The sequence below is a fragment of the Gymnoscopelus microlampas genome (genome assembly GCF_963454915.1).
Source record: "Gymnoscopelus microlampas genome assembly, chromosome: 9".
NCBI lineage: Eukaryota > Metazoa > Chordata > Actinopteri > Myctophiformes > Myctophidae > Gymnoscopelus > Gymnoscopelus microlampas.
The window spans coordinates 51,929,267-51,955,304 of record NC_139946.1 but is presented as its reverse complement, the minus strand read 5'-3'; the positions used below and the strand labels follow the sequence as shown (position 1 = coordinate 51,955,304).

The 26,038-nt window shown below is 41.4% G+C and overlaps 1 protein-coding gene across 1 annotated transcript; it reads right to left on the bottom strand.

The window, feature by feature from the left end:
* Positions 1-278: 278 nt before the first annotated feature.
* On the bottom strand, positions 279-23,315 carry fbxl5 (F-box and leucine-rich repeat protein 5). The gene is made up of 12 exons (XM_084067041.1): positions 23,187-23,315; positions 20,586-20,801; positions 16,852-16,947; positions 16,556-16,618; positions 15,818-15,950; positions 14,324-14,509; positions 12,180-12,305; positions 9,383-9,540; positions 8,624-8,706; positions 6,587-7,348; positions 4,955-5,103; positions 279-2,653 (listed from the first exon to the last, which is right to left on the bottom strand). The coding sequence occupies exons 1-12, from the start codon at positions 23,280-23,282 to the stop codon at positions 2,577-2,579; spliced, it is 2,145 nt and encodes a 714-aa protein (XP_083923167.1). The 5' UTR covers positions 23,283-23,315; the 3' UTR covers positions 279-2,576.
* Positions 23,316-26,038: the final 2,723 nt, after the last annotated feature.

Sequence of the window (26,038 nt, the reverse complement as noted above, 5' to 3'; positions counted from 1 at the left end):
ATCCCATTGTTCTCGCCTTAATACAAATCTGAATAAAAAAATTGTAATCTTTTTGGAAAAAAAAATCCTGCCTAACGATGATGTCACTGGTATACGGGTTTCTGGACTGTCCACAGCCCTCCTATGAGACACAGACCAAGTAGAAAAAAATGGTATCATTTTATCATGAGCATTAGTGAGGACCTATTATATGAAGATATGTTGAAAAGTGGTGAAGTCGTCCTTTAAATCTATGCCATTTATAGTTAAAATAAGACCCAACAGAGCAAATCGTTAAACCCAAGATACTTTTATTTTCCTGCTTTCTGAATTTGACATTACCAATATAAGTCCTCATGCAACACATTTGAACAAGCAAATAACAGATGTCCTGAAGATTGATCTGCAATGCGATGCAATCTATTCAACACCGACATGACTCAATAGTATGCCTTAAGAATGATTTTAAATCAAATATTAATTATGATTTTAGCAATTCAGGGGATGTGTCCAGATAGTCTACCTTTGGATACCCTATATTTGCATTGGTCCATTTTCTTTGCTTAAAACAGTGGTTCTCAACCAGTGGTCCTTGAGGGGGTACCAGGGGGTCCCCAGCAAAATTAGTTAGCAATCATTTAACCACTTAACCATATTTTATACCTTGGCTATTCAAAAATAGCAGATATACAAGCTCATAGCGCCACACCGAGTGCGGCGGTATGAGCTTGTAGATCTGCTATTTTTGAAAAATCCCTGGCACAAAATATTTTTGAGAAGGGGGGGGATCCGCAGCCAAATACATATACTTTTGGGGGTCCTGGACATGAAAAAGGTTGAAAACCACTGGCTTAGAACACTGGAGTGCTAAAGGAGAAAACTAAAAATGCTTTTGACAAACTGTGATGAAGAAAATGTAGGACATAAATGAAATGTGTAAATAACTGGTTATTAAGACTATACGACTGAAACCTTACGGGAAACCTCAGGGACAGATTCCTACGTGTGTGAAGCCTCGCCCCGATGTCTCAGTAACTTAGTGGATTTGCATGGCGATGACGAGGGCAGTTTGACCATCTGAGTAACTATGACTACTCAGATCTCTTTAACCATCGCTCCAATACAGTCCACCTCAAACCAGCAGAAAGCAACAATCAACTCCACCATGACGACACACTTGGCACTAGTGCTGAAACCATCATGTATTTTCTAAGTGATTATTCCACCGTTTACTTTTTTTGATTAACCTTTTTTTTTATTTGGCTATCAACGAATCAATGCAATGTGGTTAAAACATACATTAACCACTTCAGATATATACACATTTCGGCATTTGAAAATAGGCAAGTTCTACAAGTTCACAATGAGTCGCATCGCGAAGACTTTTACTTTAGCAGAGTACTTCTACATTGCAGCATTGATACCTTTACTTAAGTAAAAAATATATACTTTTTCCACCACTGCTTGCCATCCTGAATCACTTTAGTTCCAGTGTACTCTGGGTCTCCTTTCTGCTTGACAGGACCAGGTCCAACCATCATTACTGTGTCCTGTCATGTCTCTCTAAGCATGATGACACTCCTCGTCTCTGCTAAGTAATTATCTGAAGGAGCAATAATTAATCAAATTTATCAATTTAATTTATTAGAAATATATCGCAGCTGTCAGGCCGAAACCTCCTACTGTATCTCCGTATTTCAAACATGTTTTTTCGTGAATGAATGCCCTACTTGATCATACTACAGCGTCTTATATGATTTACGAGTTTGCAGATCTGCCATTTTTTACATTTGTACGACAACGTTTAAAGTGCGACTTAAGTGGTTAATCAGACCAATCAATTTAGTTGTAAAGTAAAATACAATTAACTTAACATTTTTTTCATGTTGATTCATTGATATAATACATACAATGAAATAGAAATTCTTAATTTTCGAATTAATAAAAAAAGTTATCGATAGAATAATCGTTAAGAAAATAATGGATGGTTTGCCACACTGCTCTATGTACTGGATGATAAGACATGCGTGTGTATGTGTGTACAAGTGAAAACAGTGGCATTAAAATGAATTAAAGAGATGGTATGTTACTATCACTCAGCTTAAGCTATGGTAACTATACAAGTGAGTGAAAAACACAGTTGAGAGCGGGTGAGGGGAACCTATGAGAAACTACAGCACGTAGTTAATAATGGTTTGATTCACTACAGAAAAACGTTAAATACTTGGTGCTTACGTTTCTCTAAACCTTTAGGAACAAAATGAACAAAACATAAAAAACAAATAACTTCATATATAAGCCTCAAAGGAAAAGAAACAAGACTGTACATTTTTGCAGATACTTCAACACCCGTGAATATTTTCCTTTTGTGTTTTTTTTTTACGAGGAGTATTTCCTAGAAATACAGGCAGAAAAACGGAAATGCCGGCAGCCAGCTGTTCCTTTATACAGTTTCATCCAGAAACAAACTTTTATTTATTTTTGTTGTTTTCTCAGTGACACAAAATAACAGCGAATGGTATTCCCAAAGTTAAAGTGCAATAAGGAGACATTGACAGGTTAGGAGGAGGAGTGACGACCACCCTGCTTACACGAGGTCACTCCCCGGAGCGGCAGCAAGCGCGGAAGCCGCACTGCAGGTTCTGGCAGCCGCTGGCCGTGTCTGCGTGAGGACCTGATGGAAGGAGAGAAATGCAGTTAGAGCAAGCTTTCACTGACTCACACACACACACACACACACACACACACACACACACACACCACAGTACAAGGGCTGAGGCTTCTGTTGACAATTATGGTCACGTAAGCCCTAGTTGCTGATGTTACGAAAATCGACCACAAGGATTTACACAGCAGCTGAGTAAAAGCTGCGACCACACTACCTGCAGTGTATTCTGAACGCCTGAGAAATGCCGTTGTTACGGTCACTCGAGGAAATGAAGAACACTTTCAGAGGATCAAGAGCACAGTTCTACGTAACATTACAAAACACCCCACTCGCTTATTTTGCAGACTTATGTTAAACATAATGATTATATCCTATAATCATAACGTACTCTTAACCACTTAAGCTCTATATACTTAAACAACTTAAGCTCTATATACTTAAATCATACGACGAATACTGAAAATAGGCAATCTACAAGCTCACATCTCGTCGCAATGTGATGCGTCCTGACCTTATAGGTCGGCTATTTTCACAATTTGTTTTAGCTTGGCCTAGTGGTTAACTCTTTCAGTGCCAGAGTATTTTCATAAAGTACTCCCCCAGTGCCAGCAATTTTTGTTTTGTTATTTTGTAATTTAATTTTCAAATAGCTTGTCTATATGCAGTATGCAACTCATACGACAGTTCTACCAGTAGAGAGCAGCAAATCGAGCCATTGATCACCTCGTTGACTCGCTCGCCCCCTCCCAAACAGGACATCACGTGACATCTGGTCATAACCGGATGTTTACGTTTTCGACAATCTCTGATCGGGTTAAAATACGATGTTATACACGACTACGATGACTGATCGTCACCCAGACCAAAGAGAATAGACGTAGACCTCTCCGTTCGTTTTTTCTACCGTGTGAAAAACCGTGACTTTCCCTATTCTGGCCGAAAATGACCGCGGGAAAAAAATTTGAACCGGAAACGGAATCTGCGTCATGAAACCGGAACCCAATGAGTCTGAAGGAGTCAGGAAGCGAAAGTGATCATGAAAAATAAACAGAATAGCGCGACCACAATCAAAAGTAAAAACTCGGGATTTCTCGTTCTGGCAGGGAGGGTACTCGGGGAAAACTCGGGATATCTCGGTGCGTGGCACTGAGAGAGTTAATGTACTGTGACTCATTCATGTGTTTGTGTATATGTACAGACAGAATTGCTACACTGATTATATTATGTTTTCCAACCTGCCGTATTTATGAGACTTCATATTTTTATATTATAACACAAGTAAAACTGCCAGAATATGATGAATCTGACTGAGGTATGTTTTAGCTATCAGACAAACCTTTGTACAAGAACTAGTTTTTTTTCCCCCTAACAGATCATTTTGGGGGGGGAAAACATGGCATCTTTGTAGCTAGTGCAAGCGCCCACTTACCTTCCAGCTCACAAGCTCAGCATCTGTTACATAAAGGCATTAGACTGGGAACAATGCATGCTGCGCTGAGTGGGGGGTTAGTTAGGTTTCATTACAATCATCACACAGCTGTGAAAGTCCTGCTGACGAATCTATCATTTGTCATTCAGCAGATGCACAGTAATGTCTGTCACAAGCGGTCCGTCTTTCCAGATGGACTGTTGGTTCAAACAGTTTCCAAATACTTCCACCTAACAGTCTGCATTGTTGGGCTCGCAGAAAATGTAAATTATAAAAAGCTGCGAAATTATAGCTAGCTGCTAAATCAGAAAGGTATTTCATATGTACATTTTAAGATATCTAAAAATGCATTATGGTGAACACCACATTGTGCTTGGTTGAATTCCCTTACGGTCTGAATAGCAGATGTCAGCTTCCTGTAAGAGGAGTAGTTACAGACTTGCTTTAGCGATCAAAGATTGTGGAGGAGCGGTCTGGCTTGAGAGACAAGCCACAGGCATAAACACATATTGTGTGTGTTCCTGTATTACTGTACTTGTGAGGGCCAACAAATAGGCAGAATTTGAGAAATAAGACATAGTGAGGACATTGTCCTGGTCCTCACAAGAGAAATGGTTGTTTTATAGTATATTTAATAATAATATTTTTAGAAGTAGGCTTACAATTAGGAAAAGGTTGAAGTTGGGGTTAGGATTAGACATTTAGAGGTTAGGTTTAGGTGTTAGGGTTCGAATGTCCTCTACAAGCTTTGAGCTTGTTGATCTGTTATGTTAGGCTTTAAGCTTAAAAATGCCAAGAGATGCGTATGGCGTTCATAAAATCACCGTCCTGAAACGGGAATAGTAATACAAATGTGTGCATGTGTGTGTGTGTGTTACCGTCGATGTTGTCGCAGTAATAGAAGTGCTCATCGTTGAGGGCGGGGCAGGCAGACACCAGCTCGTGCAGGCCCACTTCAGTGATGAACAGACAGCCGGAGAGGTTGAGGTGCTCTAAGAGCGGAAGCCCCCCACGCTGAGACAGAGCCCTGAAACACACAACGGAACCACGTTTGGTGCATGGTGGCATGCAAGGTGGTGTGTACAACAGACACACACTGCGTTCACAATACGTCCCTCTGTGTTTTATACGGCTTTACACACACTTTCGAAGACCACGAAGCAGTGTTGATTTCGTCGACTAAAACTACGACGAAAAATGTTTGTCGACTACCTTTTTTCACTGACGAAAACTAGACAGAAACTAAATATAAACTACGGTAAGCTATGATGACTATTGCCAATTTCGTCAACAAATTAAAAACTAGACAAAATGTTAGAGAGGGACTAGTGGAGAAGAGATCCAGTGGAACTAAAGACGAGCTCCAGTAGACCTAAAGACAAGTCATTTCATGCTTTGCTGCGCTCGGGTGTTGCGCTCTGAAAATGGCAGATCTACAAGCTCACAACGCGTCGTGTGAGCTTGTAGGCTATTTTCAGCATGCAACCAAGTGTAAAATCAGCCATTACGACCCAATCAAGGCACCGCCAACATACATTTTAGTCGATTAAATCAACTGTAGATTCAGTCGACCATAATCTTATGATATTAGTCAACTAAAACTAGACTAATAGTAAAACATTTCAGATTACTAAAATATGACAAAAACTAAATGAAATTTGATACAAAAGAAAACTGAATCAAAATTTGCTGTCAAAATCAACACTACCATGAAGTAATAGGGAAGCAATGGAGAGATTCTATTTAGAGCCCGGCTGATATGTCGGTTTGGCTCATATACAGTATCTGCCATTATTTAAGGCAAAGTTTTGTTTTTCAAATCATTTGAAAAAATTGGATTTGATTAACATTTCTGTTCTGTACTATTGATTCAAAAATGTTGTGCTGTAATAAAATAAGTTGGTCAAAACACCGGTAATCGGTGGTCTAGGACGAATCGTGTTTTCGGTTGGGCTATAATTCTTTTGGCAAATGTTTTCCCCTGTGGTTACAATGCAATGGAGTTTTTCATATAAATCAGTGGTTTTCAACCAGTGGTCCGGGGACCACCAGTGGTCCTTGAGGGTCTTCCAGGTGGTCCCCAGCTAAATGATGGAGAGTTGGTAACCAAATGGACCCTTGTAGATCTTTAACTCTTGAGAGCGTAAAATGAAACCAAATGGGTTAGGGTTAGTTCAATTATTGTTAGACATCTGCATTACTTATTTAAAGAACTTTCTATGGTATCAATACAGCATGGAATTGTGGACAGAATCGTATCCAACGATAGCAAAATATTCTAAGTCTTTGGGTCTAAAAGAGTCTAAATCTCATCAAATGGTGGTTCCGTGGCTCAAATGCCCAATAAATAATGGTCCTTGATATGAAAAGGGTTGAAAACCACTGATATAAATCAATCAATCTATCCATCCATCCATCCTATTGGAGAGTTCAATACATTTCCCAGCCCTGTGTGACATTTAAAACCATGTGTTTTAGTTGAACATGTTGCAGCCTGTGGTTGTGTTTACCTCAGGCCCAGGTCTGTGACCTGATAGCATCCAGAGAGGCTGAGGAACGTCAGTGTGCGCTTGGCCTCTGATTGGTCAGTCCTGTGTGTGTGGGCGGGGCACTGCGGCCCCCTGAGGGAGCATTTAGTCCTGAACTCCGCAGTGCCCGCCCTGCCGCGCCCCGCCGCCCCCCCGCTTAAAGTCCTGAGGGTGGTGTCCCCGCAGCAGGTGGAGTGACGGCAGAGCCTCTCCCCGGAGGCGGCGTACTGCACGTAAGAGGCGCTAAAGCCGGTCCTGAGGCCACGCCTCCTGCAGCAGCACGAGCCTCCGGCGAGCTGCGTCTCCGCCAGGCTCTTGGCGTCGGGGAGGGACGCCCCGCCAGCGCCGCCGCCGCCGCGGCGGCTCCACTCCGCCGCGTCCTCGATGTCCAGGTCCAGGGGGTCCAGCACCCACACCTGGGCCGCCGCGGTGCGGGCGCCGGCGGCGGCGGCTCGGAGGCCTGGCCGCTGCTTGAAGATGAGGGCCTGGCGTCTCCTGACGGCCGGGCGCAGGCTCCTCTCGTCCAGCAGAGAGAGGGGCACGGAGGAGCTCTTCAGGAGCACCGTGCGGCGCTCACAGTGTTTCTCCAGCGGCGCAGAGGAGGAGGAGGAGGAGGAGGAGGAGGAGGACGCCAGGTCTCCGAGGCCCAGAGACAGCTTCTTCAGGGTGAGGTCGGTGAGCTTCTCACAGCCCGATAGATCCAGGTGCTGCAGAGAGCGACAGAGGAACCCCGGAGAAGACCAGCTGGACAAGACAGAGAGACACAAACTTATTGTTTGGATTCACATTCAAATGCATTCATTTCTCCTGATGGCTGGTGGGGAATTAGTGGTAGTTACTGGTGGATGATGGAACTACACCCCGTTTTGTTGACTGCATTCCTGTGACTAAAGTAAGAATAGTGTTTTTGTGCATAACAAATTAAGACTGGGAATGCATCTGAGTCACTAATAGCAGATCTACAAGCTCATAGGGGTGCCGCGCTATGAGCTTGTAGATCTGCCATTTTTAAAAAAATCTTTTGTAACATTTGTAACTCAAATCTTTGCTTCTGTAATATCGCTATAATATCAGTGGTTTTCAAACTTTGTCATGTCAAGGACCACCCAAAATGATATATATTTGGCCTTGGACCCCCATCTCAAAAACATTTTGTTCCTGAGACCCCCAGAATCAAAGATTTGAGTCACAAAATAGCAGATATACAAGCTCTTTTGAATAGCCAAAGAAATCTTAAATAACAGAGAAGCATTCCCGGATTGAATGGGTTAATGGGCTAATACACGTCTTCTGCCCTCATCCATGCTTCTAACACGCCAATGTCAAAATGTGTCTTCCTGTACTGTACGTCACTAAAATCTCACACCCTTTTGTAGATCTTACAAAGGCAGTATCAATGGGGCATGGGGAAACCAACACTAATGGCACTTGTATTTTACAAAAAAATAAAATAAAAAATGTAATCCTACTATATGTAGCTTTAAATAACAAAACATAGCCATTACACAGTGATAAGGCTATGGGGGTAATACATAACAGAGTGAGTATAGAATACAGAAGTCCTGACGTCACTCGTTCATCCCCCGGTTCGTAAAGTAATGTCTCTATGGAGAATAACTTTGTGTCATCATAGAATCGTCTCATATAAGAATTGTGGTCCAAAAATAAACAAACTGTCTTTGTGATATTGTCTGGGAGGAGGTTCTGTATCGTTTATGATAGTCAGTCACTCATATTTGATACAGTCTGTTTCTGGCGAAAATGTAACTAATTTGTCGGAAGTAACATTATCGTTTTCTCACCGTCAGTTGATGGTTCATATCCATATGAGTCAAACCGCCGGGATCATTTGTTTATTTTTGGAACACAGTTCTTATTTTGTTGCGAAATTAAACACGTCTATGGGAATTCAGAACTGGGGGGAAAAAACGCGACCCAGGTAGGATGTGTAAATTACGTCAGACTTCGGTGCTCTATGGGGGTAATAATTAACAAAGTGAGTATGGTGCACTGGTTTACCTGTCAAATGCAGAGTCTGTAACGTCAGTCTGGGTCAGGTCCAGATGAGTGATGTTAGGGCAGAGGCTGATGATCTGACGGACCTGGAGGAGAACAACTCATCAAAAAAATGTGTACACAGAGTCCGTTTGATCTCAGGCAATGTTTACATTCACTGCCAACATTACACATAGACAGTATGTCGTTGCTGTTGGGTGGAAACCTCAAAACGCACCACGTTTCCAGCTTGTGGATCTGCTACTTTAGATACACACGACGCTGTGGTATGATCCAAGTAGGGCAGAGGTCTTCAACAGGGGGTCCGGGACCCCTAGGGGTCCTCAGAGTTACTACAGGGGGGCCGCCAAATCTTTGTGTGGTATGATTATTTTTTTACATGAACCACTTGAACCCTAGCATCTCTTTTCTGAGGAGAACTTTTGCCAAATATAGCCGATCTACAAGCTCACAACACCTCGCGCTGCGAGGTGTTGTGAGCTTGTAGATCGGCTATCTTTGGCAAAGAGGTTTTGTGTAGAGGGAAAAAAAGAGCAGACCAAGTAAACAAAACAAAAAAAATGAGTTTAATCTACAACACAATTTTATACATAGAGCGGGTCCCTGCTTCATGTCTCTTTCAGCTAGGGGGTCCTTGGCCTGAAAACGTTGAAGACCCCTGAAGTAGGGCATTCATTTACGAAAAAACATAGGTTTCTGCCCGACAACAACAATGTTCCGTGTGACATCAGGATGAGAGGGAGATGTTCTGTGCTTACGTACCATCTTACTAGACAGCGTGGAACTGTACCCCAGAACAATGGACTTGACAGAAGGACCCACTGCTGGGAGGAGGTGGTGGATCATCCCGTTGAGGAGCTTCTTCTCTCTCTGCGCGGTGCTGATGGCCCGGGATCCCTCTTTATTATGACCGCACACATCTGTAAACCAAACCACAGGTCAGGACGACACTAGGAACTATCACACTGGACAGAATATTAGAAATGATACCTAAACAAGACCCGGTCTAATAACGCCGTGGCTTCCATGTGGATCTCTGATGTGGCCAGTCTATGACATACATGGGCAACTAGCGGCCCGAGGGCCACATGCGGCCCCCACCTTCACTTAATGCGGCCCGCAGGTTAATATCGGATTACTGATATATTATTGATTTACAATATATATGTATATATATATATATTGATTTACATATATATGTCTACATTCTATTGTCTTTTTTACAATATAAAATTCTATTGTCTTTTTTATGTCCAATGTATTTGTATTTAAGTTCATAAAGTTAACATAAGTATAACTAAATGCATTTGAAATAAAATACCATTTTTACTTTTCAGGATTCCAATTAAAAAAAATCTCGATTCCAATTAAAAACTAGACGCGTCGCAATTCCGGGGAAATTGCAGAGTGTGGTTGCGCCGACGCCGGTCGCGGGTCGCGGCCGCCGGGACTCGAGGAATACTCTGGGAGGAATAACGTCGGAGGCTGCGCCAATTACATTGTGTCGTCACTCCTGAGATCGCTTGCGTTTCATTTTGAGAGGATTGATCCCCCCAAAAATCATGTTTTTGCATCAAACGGTTACATTTTGAGCATTCGTGGCGGCCCCTATGGATCAAAGTGGAAATGCTTTTGGGGATTTGTTGAGTAAACCACCCTCGACATGTGATTCAAATTTGGGATTGACCGGACGTTTTGTTCGTGATTTATGGCATTTTTGGTGAAACGGGCCCCTCCCGCTAACTTTGGAAGCCATTTACGGACGGACGGTACGGACTATCAAAATTCCGCTTGGATAGGTTTATCGCATGGGTCCATAGATCACGTGTACCGATTTGTGTGAGATTTGGAAAAAAATTGAAGGAAAAGGAGCAAAAAGTGTGTTTTGAAGAAAATTCTAAATGGCGGAAAATCTATCCTGACGCAAATGGGCGTGGCCTATATGGGAAGATGCGTCGTGACCCAAGGAATCCAGGGAAAAATAAATTTTGATTTTACGACCTACGGTTCAAGAGTTATAGGCCAAAAGGTAAAGGGGGCTGTTATAGCGCCACCATGTGGCCGACTGGTGTGATTATTTTCTTAATAATTTTTCAAAAAACTATTAACCTCCCCTCCAAGTTTTGTAACTGTAGCCTCTACGGTTTCCGAGAAAAAAATACTTGAATGGGAGTTTTTGCAATTCCCATTAAAGTGGATGGGGAAATTTAATGCACAAATAAATCAATATCAAAAAATCTATCCTGACGCAAATGGGCGTGGCCTATATGGGGAGATGCGTCGTGACCCAAGGAATCCAGGTGAAAAGAAATTTTGATTTTAGGACCTACGGTTCAAGAGTTACGGGCCAAAACGTAAAGGGGGCTGTTATAGCGCCACCATGAGGCCGAATGGTGTGATATTTTGTTAAATAATTTGGGACTTAATTATGAATTTTCCCTCCAAATCTGATGACTCTAGCTGTTAAGGTTTCTGAGAAAAAAATACTTGAATTTGAGTTTTTTCACTTTTCCATTAAAGTGGATGGGGACATTTAATGGCACTAATAAATTAATATCAATTAAAGTATTCAACCAATCTCTTATCAAAATACAAGCGCACGATTCCCGTTCAAGACGGTCATTTTGATATATAGCACAACATTAGGGTATAAAAACTGTGGGAGGAGTAGCGGTTCGAAAAAAGTTTATCTATAAAGATGGAAAGAAAGCTATAGAGTACTATAGTCTGGTTGCCCTGTTGGGCAACCACACTAAATAGCCGATCTACAAGCTCAAAACGCGTCACAGCGCGGCGCGTTTTGAGCTTGTAGATAGGCTATTTTTGCTACTTTTGTGTGACATAGAATGGCAAAAAAAGTTAAAATATGGCGAGACAGTATATGCAATGTGGCCCTCTGGAGTGAGTGTGGAAATATAGTGGCCCTCTCCATCATCAAACTTTGGTGCTTCATGTTTTTTCCGATAAGCTCAGCAATGGTAAGACGTGCATCAGGCGCATGTTTACACTGTAAACAACTCCAGTACTATAACCAGCGTGCTGAAAGGTCAGATACTGTGTGTGCTTGCATGTCTCATAATGATAAGTGTTGGTACAGTCAGTTTGCATGAAATTACAACCTGAAACTGACCCAACCCTACATCATGCAACACGACCTAACCCCTATTTTCTAAAATAGCAAAAAATATAACTTTAACAACTTAACCCATATGTAAAAAGAAAATAGCTTAGAATGGCTATTGATTATTAACCCATTAATACCTGGAACGCATCTGTGTCACTTTAGATGTCTTTGGGCTATTCAAAAATAGCAGATATACAAGCTCATAGCGCGGCACCGAGTGCCGCGCTATGAGCTTGTAGATCTGCTATTTTTGAAAAATTGTGGAAAAAAATTTTTTTCTATTTTTTTCCGAAAAACTTTTGAGATTTTGAACATTTTTAGAAGTGGCCTCAGGTCTTAATGGGTTAACAAGCACAAACGCCTATTTCCTGATCATCTTGTATTCGGGTAAATACTTCCGTTTGTCGTTCTCTCTCACTGGAGATCAACACTCACCAGTCTCATCTACGTCTGCGTCCTCGTCCCACTCCTGATAGGCCCGGCCCTCGTCCTGTCTGCTCTTCACCCACACCTCGTCTGGCTCCAGGTCCAGGTCACCAGGAGGACCGCTGTAGTAATCCCCTACATTGTGCAGACAGAGGGCGGGGGTTAACACAGATCCTGTTGCAATTTGGGCCATTGCCAGACTATGATATCTTACTCAACACATTTCTATCATACAGATAAATCTGCATCTAATACTACGTTCACTAGAGATGCGCGGATCGCGGTTTTAGCCGCGGTTGCCGCAGTTAACCGCAGTTTGGGTGGATTTGGGTCAATCAAATATAATTATTAATTAATATTGGATAAACCGCGGGTGAAATAATGCGGGAATTAAATTAATGATATCAATCTATAGGCCTATAATAGCTTTTGAAAAGCACTACATTTCACCGTGTGTGCGTTAACTGCGTTTGTAGTATTTTAATATTACGTCATTTTACACCAGGCACAAAATAGCCGCTCACTACATGTTGCTTTGCAGCCAGACGGTGTGAGTACGGTGTTGCCAGGTAGGCTGCGAGAGAAATAAGCAGCCAGGTCTATGAAAACAAGCCCAAAACAAGTGCCAAACCTGTACAGTCTATGTGCCAAACAAGCCCAAAAGTCGCTTATAAAAAGCCGACATGGTAACTCAATGAAGACGTTTGCTTGTTGTTAACATGGTTGTGGATTGTATACAGACACAGTCACTGCATCGCAACAGTGGTGAGTGACATTGTTTATAAGAAAACTAACATCAGGAAAATAACAATTATTTGGTGCGGATCTATAAATAGGATGATATAATTACCGCGGGTGGATGACGGATGGATAATGAATTTGTTAACGCGGATTCGGGTGACAAAAAAAACCATCCGCGCATATCTAACGTTCACACTGGCAGCGACAAAGTATCAGGCTACAAGTAATTTTCAATGGAAGCCAATGATATGAAGATACAAACTGACGGCGACACTTGTCGCTGCCTGACGAGCTACAAAACAAACACAAAAGAGTTGAGCTGGCTTAAAAAAGATTCTGCCCTCCAATGACGTGGTTAAGCGTCAATCACATCATGTTTTTGTTTCACAATTTCCACACAATTCCTGCTTGTAATGGAGGAAAACTAGTTCTTGCTATCAGCCAGTTCCCTGTTATATTTAACCCAAGCCTTTATATTTTCTTATATTTTTCTTGCTCGGCGCTCCCACGCTTGATGACATCAACAAGCATGTTGAGTAACACTTCAACAGAGACTCAGGAACAGTACAGCTTACCACGCTTTGTCGCTTTTGCCGCTGCTAATGTGAATTCAGCAGCCGAGATTCACTTGACTTTTTAGCGCCGTTACATAATTATGTACAGAGTCATCAGAACGTTCAATATTCATATTTAGCCCTCATGCATGTCCTCACTGTTTGATTCTGGCCACTCACTGGAGACCTACAGTGAAGGAGAATGAAAATCCTTCTGCTGGAGCTCCAGACTTTTTTGTCAACTATATTGAAATCTATGTATTAACCTCATTAACCCTGGTGTCACAATTTTGTGCATGTCATTATAGGTGAAATAAAAAATAAATCTAAGCCCAAGTATAAAATAGGGCTTTCGCGGTTGATACAGTATATGTCAACAACAGCGGAATATTTTTGTTATCTACTTACATGTGTTTCAAGCACCAACTATGTATCCTCAAGTCAATAACAAAATGAATTCCATCGTGTAAAGCAGGGGTCTTCAACAGGGGTCTGGGACCCCTAGGGGGTCCTAAGAGCTACTACAGGGAGTCCGCCAATTATTTGTGTGGTATGATAATTTTTTTTTTACATTGACCACTTGAACCCAAGCATCCCTTTTCTCAGGAGAACTTAAGCCAAAAATAGCCGATCTACAAGCTCACAACGCCTCGCAGTTTTTGGCAAAGAGTTATAGGTGTAGAGGGAAAAAAAGAGTAGCAAAAGTTTATCTGAAACACAATTTTATACAATATAGAGTAGGGGGTCCTTGGCCTGAAAATGTTGTAGACCCCTGGTGTAAAGTAAGTCAGTCAGCAGCCTACCTCTGGCCCAGCGTACGGGGTAGAGGTGTGTAAAGTAAGTCAGTCAGCAGCTTACCTCTGGCCCAGCGTACAGGGTAGAGGTGCCTCCACAGGGAGCCCGTCTTGGCCAGCACGGCCCATGTGCTGCACACCCGGCTACAGTGACACAGATCCTCAGGGCTCAGGTAGTAGAACAGCCTCAGTAGGATCTCGGTAGGCAGCTGGGAGATGTGTGTCGAGGAAGACCCCGTCGGCTCCAGTTCTGGGGAAGTAACAAAGCAAACGGGTTGGCCTTGAAAAAGGGACTCACTCTGGACCAACGTTGTGTTTTATAGTGAAGAGGTGAGATGGGGCTGGGTGGCCACGCCTCCTGCTGTTTAGCACCAATGACTGTGAGCTAATTGTAACACGAGACGATTAGTCATGTCCTCCTTTCCCAGACTGCAACCTACACAATACAAATCTTAAGAATGGCAGATGAACCCTCTTGTAAATTTATATTTATTTACTTAGAGACGGCATGCTGGATTTGGGGGCCCGTATTCGGCGAGGTCATGCTCAGCACCGGTTGGGTACAGTCACCCCCGCGGCGCTGCTCAGAGTCTTAATCAATTCCCCTAGCCAGATTTCAACAGCTCTTCTATGCAGAAGACACCTTTGACTTGAAGTAGACCATTTTTATCACCTTTTTTCCCCTCCCAATTTAGTCATTATGCCAATTAACCCACCCCACACATTTCTGCTGCCAATGCTGTTGTACCCTACAGGCACACCCTGCCATGGAGGAGTCCCCGACAGGAGGACTTAGTGCCTCCATTCTACTCACTCCACTGACAGGCACCGCCCCAGCCCGTAGGAGTCACTAGCGTAGCGCACAAAGATTGCGCTCCCCAACCGGCTTCCCTCCCTCAAACACGGCCAATTATGATTGCATATACTGTGTTGTTCAGCAAGCCAGATGCACCACAATGTCTTCGAACCCTTAGAGTCCACAGTGGTGGACACTTTCTTTACCCCGTCCCCTGCACCCCCCGAGCACCCTCTACATTATACTTGTTGGTTGTAAAACTCTAATCTAAAAACAATACTTGGGGAGATGGCTAATAGAGCACAGAAGTCCTGATGTCACTCGTTCATCCCCTGGTTCGTAAAGTCATTTCTCTATGGAGAATAACATTGGGTCATCTTAGAATCGTCTCATAAGAATTGTGGTCCAAAAATAAACAAACTGTCTCGGCGATATTGTCAGGGAGGAGGCTCTGTATTGTTTATGATAGTCAGTCACTTATATTTGATACAGTCCGTTTCTGGCGAAAATGTAACTAATTCGGCGGAAGTAACATTATCGTTTTCTCACCGTCAGTTGATGCTTCATATCCATAAGAGTAAAACTTTACTATTTTTTTATTTTTTTGGAACACAGTTCTTATTTGATGCGATATTAAACATGTCTATAGGAATTCAGAATGGGAGGGAAAAACCACGACCCAGGTAGGATGTGTAAATTACGTCAAGACTTCGTGCTCTATAGACCAGGTTTTGTCTAGTCCGTGTTGAGGCATGGACTCACCATCGTCTGTCTTCTCGTGGTCGGCGTATTTGAAGGCCTTCTGCAGCTGTTCCGCCTGGCTCCACAGACTGAGTCCCTTCAGCACCTCGGCTGCACAGTTCCACTGCTGTTGGCTGCAGTGCTGAGCTATCACCTGTAGGGGGGGGGACAGTTAATTTAGCTGATCGCTTTAATTGATTATGAAGAGAAAAAAAAGATTTTAATAAAATGATCAATATTCAAAAAGGGCAAAAACAGCAGATCTACAAGCTCACAATACGCCATGATGGGACACATTGTGCATTGACTAATTGATCTAGTCAAATATAAAGAATATTATTTGATTAATTTAACCCATTAAGACCTGAAGCCGATTCTACAAATGTCTTCTAAATCCCCCAAAAATATGTTTCTATATCAGTGATTCTCAAACTTTTTCATGTCAAGGACCCCCAAAATGATGAATTTGGCTGCCGACCCCATCTCAAAATATTTTGTTCCAGGGACACCACAGAAGCAAAGATTTGAGTTAAAAATGTTCGCTTTGAAATAATATATATTCAAAAGATTTGCACACATTTTCACTATTTTTCAAAAATAGCAGATCTACTAAAAATCTACAAAAATAGCCAAAGTCTAAAAGAATGCTTTTTAGCTCAAATCAAAAAGTGACACAGATGCGTTCCAGGTCTTAATGGGTTCAAATAAATAATCGATAGAACAATCACTAAGATAATCCATAGCTGTAACACCAATCACCTGTTTCTTGATGTCCTTGAGCTCCTCGTAGGTGAAGTATTGCATGAGCATGGGCTGAAACACCTGCAACATATCGCCTTATGTTACGAGTGTGAGTATAGGGACGTAACATCTTAGTTTATAAAGAAATGCCAACAGTGCCAACCATTGTTCCACAAGGAAGCAGGTTTTCACCCAACAACATTTCTCAAGTTGTTCTTGAGTGAAACACAGAGCTTATCAGTTTACAGGAAATATTTTTCATTTGTTTAATTCAAAAAAAAAAGAAGGGGGAAAGCCATTTGAATGTTTTCTACCTCTTCCTCTTCCTTCATGTGGGGCAGAAAGTCCTGTGTGAAGGCCTCCAGTCTCTCCTTCAGCTGCCGGGCATAGTTCAGTTGCTCGTATTCATTCTGGGAACACATCAGTGCAGCATTTAGGCTAAGTTATGTAATGCCTTACAAACATAACAGCCTATCCTCATTAACAACCTCTGACAATTCAACACATTCCCTTGAAAACCCAGACAAAAACATCAATTCATAACGTCCACTGTCTAGTCATGATCGGGTTTGCATGTGAAGCCCAACAAAACATATCATGGGAGCAGCACAGTGTGAATTAACACAGGAGTGACCCTGACAGCATACCAAAGGTCCAGGTGAGTTTCCCGTTTAGTAATAGGGCTACGGTTTAACTACAGCTAGCAAAGAGATATGAGACAATACTGTTTAACTATAGCTGGCAAAGAGATATGAGACAATACTGTTTAACTATAGCTAGCAAAGAGATATGAGACAATACTGTTTAACTACAGCTAGCAAAGAGAGATGAGACAATACTGTTTAACTACAGCTAGCAAAGAGAGATGAGACAATACTGTTTAACTATAGCTAGCAAAGAGATATGAGACAATACTGTTTAACTACAGCTAGCAAAGAGAGATGAGACAATATTGAGGACGAGTTCGGGAAGAGACGCCCTGAGCCAAGACAAACGGTGTCCATCTGCAATGTAAAATGTATTTGTCCCATCTGCAAATGTGCAGCGATAACAAGAAAGGGAAGTGGGAAAGAAAACACAAACCATTTGAGAAAATCCAGACGATAGTGAACTGAGAAAAAGAAAGGAAATTTCAACTCATGTGTTGTTTCATATGACACAGGACCACGTTTTGTCAAACGTGTTTTTAAAAGTCCCATAAATTATTTCTGAATATATAATTTCTTTATTATTCATATTAAACTATTAACATATTCTATGATTGTTTTGTTGTATTTTTCTTGACTTATTCTATGTTCGCATTATTCTGAATAGCAAAACTCAGTGGTTGTTTTCAATGATACTGTACTAGATCTGGCCAGCCTTGGAAAATGGCTAGTTAGATCTCATAAAAAATAAGTAGATCTAATAAACTAATGAAAGAAAGAATGCGAGCACTAAGGTTTTTTTCTATTGTTTCTTTCTTACCGGGTGCATGGACTAGTCATGTTCTTTACAATCAGAGGGATTACCAGCAGTCATGTCCTTCAGGCACTTTTTATTTCGTTTGCACGGTCAGCATGAAAAGGTTGCACATTACTTATTAACAAATATTTAAACACAGCCTTCCATATCTCTCAGCCGTAATCAAGCATTCTCTCTCAGTTTCATATGGAAGATTTCCAAGTTTGAGGGACTATCACAGACAATGGAATTTTCCTCTCCGCTTTTACAAACTGCGATTAGGACAGAGCGGAAGTCAGCTTCAACACAATTGCGCCATTCTGGAGAGCCCATTTTTCGTTTGCCCGGTAAGTTAGTGAACAATATCTCTGGATTCTTTACACTAACAGATCACAAAACCCAGTCTGCCCTCCATTACATAAACAGGACTCAAGTAGGTCAACATTTCAACCCACTTCTTTGTCCAAATGGCTTTCTTCTCGTCAGGTCCATATGTACAGAGAAACCATAAACATCCAAACGCATCTTACATAAATAATCAGCCTTAGAGACTAGAGAGTTCCATTTCTAAACCTGGCTTGTTCTCATGCTTGCCATTTTGTGAGAGAAAAACACCTCAAACTGTCATGTCACTGTAGCCACACAGAAATCTGGTTTCCTGTCTTTTTGCAGCCGAGTACCAACTCTAGGGAACTGGCACTTATGACTAGAGCCAGACCGATGCCAGGTTCCTGGGGCCGATGCCGAATCTGATTTTGGAGTCCTGGACCAACGATTAACAATGTTTTGACCCATATATGGTCAAAAATCATTTCCGTCTACAAGCTTGTAGCTCTGCAATTTTTTTATGTTAGAAAATGTTCACTTAAAATTGCATAATCATCAAAAAAGTCAAATAATGGCCGACATATCGTCCAGACCCATATATCTGTCAGGCTCTACATATGATGCACCTTAAATATCATCAAAAAGAGGAAGTAAAGTTACGCCTACTGTGGCCCACCTCACAGGCAGTAACGGCTAATGAAAGGCTAGTACAACTACATTCCAACAGCTGTGTGCTAGAGTTCCATTTACACGTATGTAGTAGTATGTACAGTGTGTGTGCATGGCCAAATCCATTTACACGTATGTACAGTGTGTGTGCTAGAGTTCCATTTACACGTATGTACAGTGTGTGTGCTAGAGTTCCATTTACACGTATGTACAGTGTGTGTGCATGGCCAAATCCAAGGGCTGTTAGTTTGTCACTTGAATGTCGGTGAAAAAAACTGATGTTGGATTTTTATTCATCAGGTATAACATTGTTGCAAACAGGGCTTAACCACTTGACCGTAATATATTTAACTGACCCCCTCAGATCGCCTAGAGGCCCATACTCGACCCCCTCTTTTTTACCTCTAGTCTACACCAAATCTCTTCACCGAAAACAACTATTTTCGCCAAATGTGCACCATTATTACTGTGGTTAAAGTACTGTGAACATAAAATCACATTTTAACTTTTCTTTTTACACAAAATATACTTCATTTCTGTTATCAAGCTGTTTTTCTGTTTGTGTCCCCCCCCCCCCCCCCCCCCTCCCTGAATGTAAAACAAAACAGACCATAAAGACATGTTTGAGTGCTTTGCTCAACCCAACAAGGCCTCCATTATTTGCTGGTGTGACTTTTGAGTGTCTGACCCAACTGTTATTTGTCATAATGGTCATGTAGCAGCAGCTGAGCCCAGCGGGCCTCACAGATGACTTCTCTGAAACCCAGCCAGTACCACTTGTTGTCTGCTGAGTCACACTGACACACATGGAACGCTCTTCTTCAGTGTCTCCTCTTAACCCATTAAGGCCTGTGGTTCCCATTCTACAAAATGTCTTCTAAATCCTAAACGTTTTTTTTGAAAAAAACGTATGTCAGTGTTTCTCAAACTTTGTCATGTCAAGGACCCCAAAATGTATATGTATTTGGCCACGGACCCCCATCTCAAAATATTTTGTTCCAGGGACCCCCAGAAGCATGTTCGCTTTAAAAAATGTGTGATGGTATGATATAAGATTTGCATTCGCACTATGAGCTTGTATATTTGCTATTTTTGAATAGCCAAAGTGTAAAAGAATGCTTTTTAGCTCAAATCTAAAAATGTCATTACACAGATGCGTTCCAGGTTTTAAGGGGTTAACGCAGGGGTTCCCAAACTTTTAACAACTCAAGACTTAACCTTACAAAAAATATATTATGAAAGATATGCAGTGTCCCGTCTAAAGAAAGACAGAAAGTAAAAGTAAAAAATGAATGAAAATAGTGAAAAAAGACGATCTACATGCTCGGCTAGCTGTCTTATTGTGAGCTTGTAGATCTGCTATTTTCATTATTTCTTAAAACTTTGAAAGTTTTGTCAATTTGTGGAATTGCTTTGATGATTTGGATATTTTGAGGTTTTATTTATCTTTTTTGGGAGGGGGGGGGGGGATTTGTGGAAATATTTGAAAATAATTGAAAGAATTGTAAAAAGCTGTACATTTACTAGTGACCTATAAAAATGATTGTGTGAGTGTGATGACACATCGTTTGGTAACCACTGCCCTTAACATTTTCTGCACGTTATTCACCTTAACGTTGCGCAGTCCTTTCTCGAACAGGGACAACATCTCGGAGAGCTTGTTGTCAGAGTGCACGTTGTAGACGGTGCAGCTGCGCTGCTGCAGCAGGCCGATGATGCACTCGTTCTCGATCTGCTCGTGCATCTTGAACTCCTTGAAGGTGGCACACAGCGACTGCAGGAAGGAGCGGAAGTCGTTGTTGTTGGAGAAGTTGGTCTTGGACAGCTGAGGAACAACAGAGGGAAACGTGTTTCAGAGGGAGCACTCGTTTAACAACTCATTAAGACCGGGAACGCATCTGTGTCACTTTTTGATTTGAGCTAAAAAGCATTATTTTACACTTTGGCTATTCAAAAATAGCAGATATACAAGCTCATAGCGCGGCACAGAGTGCCGTGCTACGAGCTTGTAGATCTGCTATTTTTTTTTAATCGTGAAAATGTGTGCAAATCTTTGAATATATATATATTTTTAAGCGAACATTTTTAACTCAAATCTTTGCTTCTGGGGGTCCCTGGAACAAAATATTTTGAAGGGGGTCTGCGGCCAAATACATATAATTTTGGGGGTCCTCGACATGAAAAAGATTGAGCACCACTGATATAGAAACATACGTTTTTCAGAATACTGTTGAGATTTAGACTTCAGGTCTTCAGGTCTCAATGGGATAAACATGCGCATTCACAACGCTCACAGGGTTCATGGTTTTGTGATTCACATACAACACTGCACAGCAGCATTATGGACATTCTTGTACTTCAGGCTTCCTCAACAGTCGATAACAATAAGATATATGAGCTGTATTGCTATTTGTAAGCACCTTATATATATTGGACAGTGTATATTTGATTAGACCCTGAGTCTTCTTGCTATTTGACTTATTTGTTCCTTTCTTCTCTATTCTTTCTTCCAACTCTTTCTTTAACTCCAAATGTTGAGACTGAGCTTGCACACAAAAATAATAATAATTCTACCCACTCTTTTACACCTGTAACTGTAATCGTGTGATGTTACAGCAGGACCACAACGGCCCTGAGGGCTTTTTGTGTTATCCTTTTAGCATCATTGTATAATCATACCACTGTTCTATTTGCAAACTGTTAATAAAGTATTCAATCAAAGTGACAATAAAGTTGGTTATGAAAGATAAAAAGGTAATAACAACAACAAACAATAGGGATAAAATAAGAATGAAAACAGAAAGATGTTGTTGCCAATACATTGGCCCTGTTGGCAGCAGGGCCAATGTATTGGATTTTACTAGCCTTGGATCAAGACTATAATTTTTATCGATTTTGACATTTTATAGATTTAACATGTCAAAATCCAAATACATCTATGATAGTCTTGATCCAAGGCTAGTACTTCACTATAAACATGTGTTGTGTTGTTGTATGGGTGACACAGTGGTAATGTTACAGCAGAGCTGAGTGGTGGCTCAGACACTTTAATGTCGCACCAGACACCGTTACTTAGATGAACCCAGGTCTGGAGAGCAGACAGACCGCCACTATGTCCACCATCATGTCATCATGCATTCAATGAAAGGTTCCAGTGTGTTTGACACGTTGTTCGGAACCGCAGCAACAACAAGCCCGCCGTCGTCGCGTTGCATAACAAGCTAACTTTAGCTGCTACGACAAGTTGAGCTGCGAGCTAACAGGATAGAGAGAGAACACCAGACATGCTACAGGGGCGTGTGCTAGCTCTGGTCCATAGCGTTAGAAGGAGTTCTCCTTAACCGCTATGTTACTTTAGAGCCGTTCCCCGCACACCCCCGGTAGCGCAGCCTCTTGTCTTTATTAAAAATAGAAAATACACTTTCGCTACTCACTAAAATAAAGACAGTTTTAACATGTGTAAAGCCTACTTTCCTTAGTGGGAACACTCTGAGCCCCCCACCTCACGTCTAAAATACACTTTTTGACCAAAATTTCAAATAATCCACTGGATGGAAAAAAATGTTTTAGTTGCTCCGCTGCGCCCCCTACAGATCTTGTCAATATAAAACTTCCATTGACCAAATCTTTAGGGGGCGCAGTGGAGCAACAATTGTTTTTCCACATCCGGAGAAATATTTTCTTTTCGGGCCAAAAAGTGTATTTTAGGCGTGAGGTGGGGGGCTCAGAGTGTTCCCACTGAAGAAAGTAGGCTTTCAACATGTTAAAACCGTCTTTGTTTTGGTGAGTGGCGAAAGCGTATTTTTTTATTTTTAATAAAGAGGAGAGGCTGCGCAGCCTGTGCTGCCGCGGGTGTGCGGACAACGGTTCTAAAGTAACATAGCGTTAAAGGATAACTCCTTCTAACGCTGTGTATGCGTTTACAATGAGACAGAGTAGAACCAACAACACAACCAGACGACAACACATGTCACTACGACCATCATATCGTAACCCTCCATTAATCGATTACTACTAACCGATGAGACGATATGAAAACAAGCCCTCCAATGGTTCCCTCCTCTATGCTAACCCACCAGAGCTAAACGTGCGCAGCATGTTTTCAGCCTGCTCGGTTCAGAGGAGGAAGCTTTGTTTTTGGTCCCCTTTCGACTCATATTTCTACTTTGTGAGACGTCCATGTTGTTGTATAAGAACTTGTCGTACACACCTTGTCGCAGTAGAGGCCCACCAGCTGCTTCATTCGCCAGTGTGGGCCGGTGAACACGTCCACCTCGTCTGGAAACGGAGCCATGTTGTTCCTCATCAGATCATCAACACTGACTGACTGACTAGAGCAGAGCAGACTACTGCGTCATCATACACAACACTGACTCAGTGTTGCCAGATTGTGCAAGAGAAATAAGCAGTGGTGGAAAATGTAATCACATTTTTTTAAGTAAAAGTACACCGCAATGTAGAAATACTCTGTTACGGACCAAGTAAAAGTACGGAATTAAAAAAAATACGTGAAATTAGCAAAAGTGGACTCATTATGCAGAATGTCCCATTTCACAAGTTTTCATACGTATAATAAAATGTATACACATGTTTAAAAAATAGCAGATCTACTAGATCTGCTATTTTAAAATGGCTGAAATGTAGGGCTCTAAATGTGTGTTTTGTAATAATCAAAATTACAAACTAAATAAACTTTTCGAATAATTATAGTAGAGTAAAAGTACAATATTTGCCTCTGAGATGTAGTGGAGTAGAAGTAAAAGTACTGAAAATTGGAAATACTCAAGTACAGTACAAATACCTCAAAATTGCACTTAAGTATTTAAGTAAATGTACTAAGTTACTTTTTTTCCACCACTGGGACTATACAAACAAGCCAAAAAGAAGCGAGCAATTTAAATAGCCGATCTGCTATTTTCTAAAACATCTTGGAGAAAAGGTGAACACAAATCTGGTACTGGCAGTCCATGGCACAAAACATTTTCATATGGGAGTTGGGGGGACAAATACATATTAATTTGGGAGTCCCTGACATGAAAGTATTTGAGAACCACTAGTTAGGGGGGGGGGGAACAAATAAGCAACTGCACTTTAGAAACAAGCCCCAAAAACCGCAACCACCAATATTTACAAGCAACTTTACAGGGGGAAAAAGCCCAAGGTCGCTTATAATAAGCGGACATGGCAACAGCCTGTCACGTAAGGGAAGGAGGAAAGAGGCGTGTTGATGCTACACACAGTCCCATGGTCCGGGCGGACCGACGAGCTGTGATTGGACACAGTTGGTTGTTGTGGAAACTGCTTGCTGGTGGTTGGTCGTGGCAGCTGATAAGGCCAGTGCAAGCTTCACGCATGCGCATATAAATAAATATTGATAATAAATAATAATAATGATCATAATAATATTAGTATTATTTAATATAAGTAAGTATAACATTACTTCTGCTACTACAACTACTACCTTTTGAACACTACCTTTAAAAAAAGTTTTTATTTAGAGTATAGCCAATACTTTTTTCTCCCCAATTTAGTCATTATGCCAATTGATTCCTCCTCACACACATTTCTGTGTTGTCACTGCTGTCGTATCCTACCTATTTTATTTCTCAGTGACAATATAAATCTAACAGGTAATAATACAAATCTAACAAAAGTTTTCAAATAATTGTAGTAGAGTAAAAAGTACAATATTTGCATCTGAGATGTAGTGGAGTAGAAGTAAAAGTACTGAGAATCTTAAATAACCTAGTAAAGTAAAAAAAATCCTCAAATTTGTATAAGTACAGTACTTGACTACAGTACTTAGTTACTTTCCACCTAGCCATGGTTCACATGATGCTCGTCTGTCACAAGTATGACAGTCATGTTTCAGGGCTACTCTCCACCAGGTGGCAATGCTAGACCGTGGTACCCCAGCCAGGGGCAGCTGTAGCCCAGAGCACATGCAGGGGCAGAGAGGTGTGTGGACTGGAAGCTGTGAGGAAGGGCAGCTCCAGGAGTTTCTCAGTAAATCCAAACTTAGTAAAACGGTGACTGTAGTTTAGATGGTGACACTGACAGCACAAGCTCTCTCTACAAAACCCTCAGTCAACAGGACACAGAAATACTGACAACTTAAAGACAAGTGAGTACAGCTGGTAATTGCTCATCATCAACCCATGTTAAAATAGAGAGAAGCTTAACGTCTTGGGTTGAAATGGGTATCACTTATTCTATATAACTTGGGCTATTTTAACAGCAAAGTATTAACCATTCAAATGCATTCTGACACTGACACATTGGTTGTCACAGTGTTTGGGGTTGGTTGTCTCTATCAATGGGGTTTTAGGGTTTCCTGATCATGGTTCCTCCACAGATGTGGGGATATGCCATTTAAGCTTAGTAAATAATGACCAGGCAATAGCAGTGTTAAACATCATGCTGTCTTTCTTTGAACAATGTTTAGTTGCATATCACATATTGCATTGTTCAAGTGTGTGTGTGTGTGTGTGTGTGTGTGTGTGTGTGTGTGTGTGTGTGTGTGTGTGTGTGTGTGTGTGTGTGTGTGTTCTTTTTAGAGGATTGTCGTGTAGCTGTGGGAGAGACTGACAGAGCCAAGAAGACCCTGCCTCCTGGATTTAAGGTAAATACATACAGTACATACACTACAGGCTGTACACCATACAGTTCATAGCATGTAGGCCTATATAACATATGAAACATTATCTTAATATCTATCTCCATAAATCTCCGTCAATTTTAAATGGTTAAAATCTACACTAATCTATGACGTGAGTGTACTGTGGTACTGACTCACAGTTTTCAAGGGAGGGCATAAACATTACAATGTTTCTCTCTATATCAAAGAAGATAACTAGAACAATGAAAGCTCATGTGCACAAGTGCTACATTCAAGGCTTCGTTCTACTTGAATAGGCTTCTCAACATTATTGTGCTATTTTCCCACACAATCCAGACCACATTCATAATTATTAACCGATACAGTGATAAGTAGCATTCACAAACTACCACTGGTGACTGGTACTTTTTCCGTTTTTATTCTCATTCATTCTCTGTGTAGAA

Coding starts and splice junctions, on each gene's coding strand:
- fbxl5 (XM_084067041.1), bottom strand. CDS start 23,282: ATGAGGAACAACATGGCTCCGTTTCCAGACGAGGTGGACGTGTTCACC. Junction 14,510..15,817: donor CCACGAGAAGACAGACGATG/GTGAGTCCATGC, acceptor TTACTTCCCCAG/AACTGGAGCCGACGGGGTCT. Junction 2,654..4,954: donor TTACTGCGACAACATCGACG/GTAACACACACA, acceptor TCCTTCCATCAG/GTCCTCACGCAGACACGGCC.